Here is an 8751-nt window from a genome sequence, read left to right as displayed (position 1 = left end):
TCTTGATTTTGGCTTGGGTCATGATCTTGAGGTCGTAGAACTGAGCCCCAGGTCAGGTTCCACATTCAGCACAGAGTCTGTTTGTCCTTCTCTCTCTGCTCCTCCCCCTGATTGCTTGCTTGCTCTCTCTCTCTTAAATAAATAAATAAATAAATAAGATGTTAAAAAAAAAAAAGTTGGTCTAGAGTGGTGTCTCTAATTCTGTATTTCCAATGAGCTCCTCATGTGATTCTGAATTACAGCCAAATTTGGAAACAGTAGAAGCAATTTAATATGATATACCTCTGGAATCATCTACATGCCCCCACCACCACCCCAGACCCATGCTATCCTACCTCTCTGGGAACTCTTCAGAAACAGGCTGCTCACTCCTTACTTAGTCACTTCCACAGAAGGTGGGGGTAGGTGGGGAAGGAGAGATTGAAGATATGGGAATTAAAAGCTTTCTCATGCCAGGATCTACCATCAGACCAGGTAAATGACCCAAGAAATCTTATCTCCTTGTTTTTGCCCAGTCCTGTCCCAAGAATGCCAACCTCTTGCCAGGTGAGTCAATCCCTGCTCTGCTTAAGGTCTCAGCCTGTTGTAAAACCTCAAGCTCAAAAAAAAAAAAAAAAAAAAAAAAAAAAAACCAAACAAACGACAACGACAACACCACCTCAAGCTCAAGAGCTCAATTATCTCTCCTTTAATTCACTCAGATTCCAGTCTCTCCACTCAGTGGACCTTGGGATAAAACACCACATCTTCATCCCCAACCAACAATATCCCCATCTCCAATCCCCATCCCTGCTGAATCCCACAAAAACACCCCAATCAAGGGCACAATCTTGAACCACCCTGTCCTGATTTTATTCCTCCCAATTCTTATCCTCTCCACATTTCTCAATGGTCTCCCTATCGCAATACAACCTGTCTTTCAGAAATCTGGGCTAAACCTAGGGAAGAGAGGGCATGGTGCTGAGTTTAGCACTCTGGGAACTAGATGGATTTTCCAGTCCTAACCTGAATATCACAACTCTGAAATCCCAATCTGGTTAAACACTGTCTACCAACAGTGTAAGAGGGTTCCCCTTTTATCTCCATCATATTTTCTCCACAATTTCTCCAACACGGGTGTTATACACAATGAATCATGGAACAGTACATCAAAAGCTAATGATGTACCGTATGGTGACTAATATAACATAATAAAAAAATAAATATAGATTCTAAGTCATAACCTAATAATATACCATATACCAGCATAAATTTCAAATGGATTAAAGTCTTAAAATGTTAAAAACTAAACTACAGGAATGACAGCATGCAAAATGGCAGAGCAGGAAGCTCTAGGATTTGGTCCCTCCAATGAAGCAACCATTGAACTGGAAAGAGCAATTGGAAGTACCTATTTCAGAACTCTGTAACTTGATTAGACACTTATAACAATCAGGGGTATGCTTGATGAAGGGAGAGGATGCTTGATCTTTCATAAGAGAACATCATGCATCAACTCGCTACTAGCTAATGCTGTAGGGAAAGTGGCCCACATTCCTGGAGTGTCTGGCTGGTAGCAGAGAATCTTGTCCTCCAAAAGTTGGGGATTATGCATTTTGGTTGGTCTGGCGGTTCCCTGAAGGACAGGTGCAGATGCTTGCCTTGGTTGCAGACCTCTTGGGCTACAGAAGCTTCCACAGTGGCATAAATCACAATATTAAAAGGGACAGAACCAGGGGCATCTGGGTGGCTCAATGGGTTAAGCTTCTGCTTTCGGTTCAGGTCATGATCCCAGGGTCCTGGGATCGAGCCCTGTATCAGGCTCTCTGCTCAGCAGGGAGCCTGCTCCCCCACCCCCACCGCCTGCCTCTCTGCCTATGTGTGATCTCTGTCAAATAAATAAGTAAAATCTTAAAATAAATAAATTAATTAAAGGGGCAGAACCATTTTAGTGGGAGATAGAGAAATAGATAGATAGAAAAATAGATAGAGAAACTTTATCAGGCCACTAGTTAACTACAGAGATAACAGGAACAGAAATCTCAGGGGCCACACACAATAAAGAATACACACCTGGCAAAAATTGCTTGGAAAAGTCAAAACACATGGCTGCAGTCCTTAACAAACAAATATCTGCAACTTCTAAGGAATGAAAGAATCAGATTTCCATAGATATCACATTATAATATTCAGAATGTCAAGTTCTCAAGAAAAAAAAAAAGTTACAAGACATACAAAAAAAACAGGAAAATACAGCCCATTCACAGGAAGAAAGTATTTGACAGAAACCATCCATAGGGAAGCCCACACGTTGGACATACTAGATGAAGACTTTAAATTAACTGTCTTAAATATGTTCAAAGATCTGAAGGAGATCATGGGCAAAGAAGTAAGGGAACTCTCAAAAATGATATATGAACAAGAAGAGACTATCAATAAAGAGGTACAAATTATTAAAAATGAACCAAACAGGGGCACCTGGGTGGCTCAGTGGGTTAAAGCCTCTGCCTTCGGCTGAGGTCATGATCCCAGGGTCCTGGGATTGAGCCCCACATTGGGCTCTCTGCTCCACAGGGAGCCTGCTTCCTCCTCTCTCTCTCTCTGCCTGACTCTCTGCCTACTTGTGATCTCTGTCTGTCAAATAAACAAATAAATAATCCTTTAAAAAATGAACCAAACAAAAATTCTAGAGCCAAAAAAGCAATAATTTAATTTTTAAAGACTTTATGTATTTTAGAGAGAGGGAGAGGCAGGGCAGAGGGAGAGGAAGAGTGAGCACAGAGTCCAATGCAAGGCTTGATCTCAGGACCCTAAGATCATGATCCGAGCCAAAACCCAGAGTCAGATGCTTAAACAACTGAGCCATCCAGGTGCCCCAAGCCAAAAATACAGTAACTTAAGTGAAAAAATTCGCTGGCAGAATTCAACAAAACTTGAGAAGGTAGAAGGAAGGATCAGATACTTGAAGATAAGGCAATCAAAATTATGGAGTCTGACTTGATTATAAAATCTGAAACCATGAAACTCTTAGAAGAAAACCTAGACAGTAAACTCTTTGACATCAGTCTTAGTGATATATTTTTGGGGGGCCAATCTCCTTAGGCAAGGACAACAAAAGCTAAAATAAACAAATGGGATTACATCAGACTAGAAGGCTTTTGCACAGTAAAGGAAACCATCAACAAAATGAAGGGCAACCTGTTGAATCAGAGGAGATATTTACAAATCGCACATCCAAGAACAGGCTAATATCCGAAATATATAAAGAACTCATATTTAAACCTAATATTACATTTATTAATATTAATAACTTAATATTTTAAAACCCCAATTTAAAAATAAGTAAAGGATTTGAATAGACATTTTTCCAAAGAAGACATACAGATGGCCAAGAGGCACATGAAAAGATGCTCAACATCACTAATGATCAGGGAAATGCAAATCAAAACAATGAGATATCACCTCACACCTGTCAGATTGGCTATTACCAAAAAGACAAAAAATAACAAGTGTTGGTGGAGAAAAGGGAACCACAATACACGGTGGGGATGTAAATTCATGCAGCAATGGAAACAGCTGGAGGTTTCTATTGGAAAATAAAATCATAATTGAAAAAGAAGACATTCTAACAGATACCATACAAATACAAAGGATCATAAGAGACCACAATGAACAATTATACACCAACAAATTGGATAATCTAGAAGATAGGGATAAATTCCTAAGAACATACAACCTACTAAGACTGAATCATGAAGAAACAGAAAATCTAAATAGACCTATAACTAATTAGGACACTAAATCTGTAATAAAAAAATTCTCAACAAAGAAAAGCCCATGACCAGATAGATGGTCCTGGCAAATTCTACCAGGTGAATCCTTTACTGTTGAATTCTACCAAATATTTAAAGAAGAATTAATACCAATCCTTCTGAAACTCTTTCTCAAAACTGAAGATGAAGGAACACTTCCAAACTCATTTTATGAGGCGAGCCTTACTCTGATGCCAAAGCCAGACAAGAACACTGCAAGATAATAAAATTACAGGCCAATATCCCTGATAAAAATACATGCAAAAATCCTCAACAAAATACTTACAAATCATATTCAGCAGCACATTAAGAGTCATACACTATGATCAAACGGGATTTATCCCTGGGATGCAAGGATGGGTCATATACTCAAATCAACAAATCTGAAACACCACATTAACAGAATGAAGGATAAAAATTATATGATCATCTCAGCAGATGCAGTAAAGCATTTGACAAAATTCAACATCATGTCATGATAAAAACTCTCAATAAATTAGGTATACAAGGAACATATCTCAATATAAATAAGGTCATAGATGACAAGCTTTCAGCCAACATCATCCTCAAGAGTGAAAGGTTGAAAGCTTTTCCTATAAGATTAGGAACAAAACTGGGGCACCTAGCTGTCTCAGTCAGTAGAGCTTGAGACTCTTGATCTAGGGGTCTGAGTTCAAGCCCCACACTGGGCATAGAGTTTACTTAAAAAAAATATTTGGGGCACCTGGCCATCTCAGTTGGTAAAACATGTGACTCTTGATCTCAAGGTTGTGAGTTGGAGCCTCATATTGGGGAAGATTAGGAAAAACACAAGGGTGCTTACTATCATCACTTCTATTCAACTCCGTACTAGAAGTCCTGGCCAGAGCAATTAGGTAAAAAAAAAAAGAAAAAAAAGAAAAGAAAGAAAGAAATAAAAAGCATGCAGATCAGAAAGGAAGAAGTAAAACTATCTCTGCTTGTAGATGTCATGATCTTATATATAGAAAATCCCAAGGACTTCACCAAAAAAACTCTTAGAACTAATAAACAAATTCAGTAAAGTTGCAGGATACAAAATCAACATGCAAAAAACAGTTGCATTTCTATATACTAATAACAAACTAGAAGAGAAATTAAGAAATAATCCTACTTACAACATCATCAAAAATAATAAAACACTTAGGAATTTAACCAAGGAGGTAAAGACTTATACACTGAAAAATATAGGACACTGATGAAAGAAATTGAAGAGGAGACACAAATAAATGGAAAGATATCCTGTGTTCTTTGATTGGAATATTAATAGTGTTAAAAGGTCCATACTACTTAAAGTGAGTTACAGATTCAAAGCAATCTTATCAAAATCCCAATGGCATTCTTTCACAGAAATATAAAAAAGAAAATGTAAAATTCATATTGAACCACAAAAGACCCCAAATAGCCAGAATCTTGAAAATGAAAAACTAAGCTGGAAGCATCATATTTCCTGATTTCAAACTATAGTAAAATGCTATACTAATCCAGGCACCTGAGCAGCTCAGTCAGTTAAGGATCCAACTCTTGATTTCGGCATCAGGCTCCACACTGGGCAAGGAGGTGTGGAGAGTCATCAGAGAAATGCAAACAAAAACCACAATGACATATCACCTCATTCCTGTTAGAATGCCTAGTATCAAAAAGGCAAGAGTGGGGTGCCTAGGTGGCTCAGTTGGTTAAACATTGGTCTTCTGCTCAGATCCTGATCTCAGGGTTCTGGGATCTAGCCCTGCATCAAGGGGAGTCTGTTTCTACCTCTCTTTCTCCCTCTGCCCCTCACCCCTCTCACTCTGGTCCTCCCCTTCTCACCCCCAACCCCCTCACCCCGCTCATGCTCATACTTATGCTCTTGGGCTCTCTTTCTCTCTCTCTCTCAAATAAATAAATTATAAAGACAAGAGATAACAAATGTTGGAGATGATGTGGAAAAAAGGGAACCCTGTACCTTATTGATGAGAATGTAAATTGGTACATCCATTATGAAAAACAGTATAGCTATTCCTCAAATAATTAAAAATAGAACTATCGTATAATCCAGCAATCCCTCTTTTGGGTATATATCCAAAGGATATTTGTCCTCCCTTGTTCATTGTATCATTATCCACAATAGCCAAGACATGGAAACAACTTAAGTGTCTATTGATGGATGAATAGATAAAGAAGATGTGGTATATACATGCAATGGAATATTATTCAACCATTAAAAAAAAGAAAGAAACTGCACTTTGAGACAACATGGATGAACCTAGATATCCTTTTACTAAGTGAAATAAGCCAGACAGATAAACAGAAATACTAGACAGTATCACTTATGTGTGCAATTAAAAAAAAAATTCAAACACACAGAAACAGAGTGGTGGTTGCCAGGGGTTCGGGGCAGAGAGAGAATGGGAAAATGTTGGTCAAAGGGTACAAACTTTGTTAGAAGATGAATAAGTTCTAAGGAATGAATGTACAACATGGTCACTTTAGTTAATAATACTATATTATACACTTGAAGTTTGCTAAGAAAGTATATCTTAAACATTCTCACCACAAAAAAAGAAAAAAGTCACTATGTCACTATGGAGTTGTTCATTAACTTGATTATGGTAATTATTTTACAATGTATACCTATACGAAATCATCACATTATAATGCTTAAAATAAACACAGATTTGTACTTTTCAGTTATACCTCAATAAAGCTGGGGGAAAAACAAGTGGAAATCTTCATGGCCTTGGATTGGCAATGGTTTCTTAAAATATGACACCAGGGCGCCTGGGTAGCTCAGTGGGTTAAGCCTCTACCTTCAGCTTAGGTCATGATCTCAGGGTCCTGGGATCAAGGCCTGCATCGGGCTTTCTGCACAGCACGGAGTCTGCTTCTCCCTTCCTCTGCCTCCCTCTCTGCCTACTTGTGATCTCTCTCTCTGTCAAGTAAATAAATAAAATCTTTTAAAAATATATGACACCAAAAGCACAGGCAACAGAAAAATAAATAGGTAAGTTGTACTTCATCAAAATTTTAAAATTCTGTATATTAAAGGACACTATCAAGAGAGTGAAAACCCACAGAATGGGAGGAAATAAATGCAAATCATATATCTGACAAAGGTCTATTATCCAGAACACAGAAAAAACTCTTACAATCCAGTAATCAGATGTGCATTTTAGGAACAGTCCTCAGCCTGCTGGAAGGATGGGGAGAGTATGGAACCTGGAATGCAGTGAAGAGGCAGTCTTCCTGGGGAACATTCCAGGGGAGAGGTAGTGAGGCCTACACCAAGACAGTGGTCAAAGGTAGAAAGAGGGCCTGACAGATTCACCTGATATTGAGGGGAAAGACTCAGGCGGCTTAGGACCCCGATGAGCCCTGTGCAGTTTTTGTTTCCGCATACTAGTGAGGCTGGGTGCCAGGACAGGATCTGCCTTTCAGGAAGGAAAAGGAGGGAGATCCCTATTCTTGCTTGGACAGAATGACTGGGGATGGAGGAAGTGAAAGTGCCTGCCTGCATAAATAGGCAACAGACCAGTGCGAGCCGACACACGGACCCCCAACTTGCAGCTGTCCACCTCGCGCACTACTCTGGCCTCGCCGTCACCCTCCACCACAGCCATGGCTCAGTCACTGACTCCGAGCCTTCTTGTCCTAGTCCTGGCTTTCTGCATCCCCTGGACCCAAGGTACCAAGGAGGGAGTTGCCAAGGATGGGGACAAGGGTAGGCCTGGGTGGGAGCCTACAAGAAGCCCTGGCTCCCTGTAAACCCCACCCTGCAGGCAGTGATGGAGGGGCCCAGGACTGTTGCCTGAAGTACAGCCTAAGGAAGATTCCCGCCCGGGTTGTCCGCAGCTACCGGAAGCAGGAGCCAAGTTTGGGCTGCCCCATCCCGGCTATCCTGTGAGTGAATGCAAGAAGGTGGGTACCACTGAGTGGGAGGGCGTGGTGGGCAAGACTAGGACAGACTGGCTAATGCCCAACCCCCAGGTTCTCACCTCGGAAGCGCTCTCAACCAGAGCTGTGTGCAGACCCTAAAGAGCCTTGGGTGCAGCAGCTGATGCAGCGTCTGGACCAGCCGCCAGCCCCACAGAAACAAGTCCAGGGCTGTAAGAAGGACAAAGGGACTCCTAAGTCTGGCAAGAAGGGAAAGGGCTCCAAAGGCTGTAAGAGGTGAGGAAGCTAAAGGGATGGGGGTGGGGAGGGGGGAGTGAAGGGGAGCCTCGCTCAGCCCCTCAAGCCCCTCCCCTCTTCTGCCTTCCCAGGACTGAACCACCACAGACCCCAAAAAGGTCCACAGCCCAGTGACCAGCCTAGAGTCGAGGAGGCCCCCAAACCTCACCAGGGCTTGGAGCCCCGATCCAAGGAGCCAGAAGTGGGCTAGGAGAAAGGATGGGGTCCCCTTGCTCAGGGGCCCCAGAGCAACCACCTCATGCTGGCCTTGCCTCACCCCTTCTCCTGCTTCAACCATCCCTTCTATATTCCCAGCCCTACCCTGCATGGCTGAGTTACCCACACCAGGCCAGGCCCAGAAACACAGAGGAGGGAGAATCTCCCAGAAAGCGTGAGAGGAGACAGCAGGACTGTCCCCTCTGAGGAAAGGTCACCCAGGACCCTCTGGACCTGACCCTGCTCCCGTTGCACCCTACTGCTTCCTTGTAAACATGATTTCTACCTAACAATAAAAAACTGTTCCAGCCTCCCACCCAAATATCTGTTCCTGTGTGTTTGTGTCCTTGAGGAAGCCAGTGTCGCTACAGGGTGGGGTCACACACTCTGGGGTCCCAGCCAAGAGCTAAACCTGGAAAATCCTATTTTCTCACCTAGTCCAAGAGTTGCTTTGCCCCCCCAGGTACCCTGGCAGTAGAAGGGACCTGGGCTGCCCCTGGTCGCTGAGATATCCCTATTGATAAGAGATGTTGGACCCATAGCACATATCCCCAAAGGCTCTGCAGGCCTCTGAGAC

The 8751-nt window shown here is 42.0% G+C and overlaps 1 protein-coding gene across 1 annotated transcript; it reads left to right on the top strand.

Moving 5' to 3' along the window:
* The first annotated feature begins 7327 nt into the window (after positions 1-7327).
* On the top strand, positions 7328-8493 carry CCL21 (C-C motif chemokine ligand 21). The gene is made up of 4 exons (XM_080820686.1): positions 7328-7473; positions 7568-7688; positions 7776-7958; positions 8051-8493. Exons 1-4 carry the CDS (start codon positions 7407-7409, stop codon positions 8091-8093), a joined length of 414 nt encoding a protein of 137 aa, XP_080676812.1. The 5' UTR covers positions 7328-7406; the 3' UTR covers positions 8094-8493.
* The last annotated feature ends 258 nt before the right edge of the window (positions 8494-8751 follow it).

Source organism: Martes martes (assembly GCF_963455335.1).
Source record: "Martes martes genome assembly, chromosome: 12".
Taxonomy (NCBI): domain Eukaryota; kingdom Metazoa; phylum Chordata; class Mammalia; order Carnivora; family Mustelidae; genus Martes; species Martes martes.
This window is presented reverse-complemented; position numbering and strand designations above follow the sequence as displayed.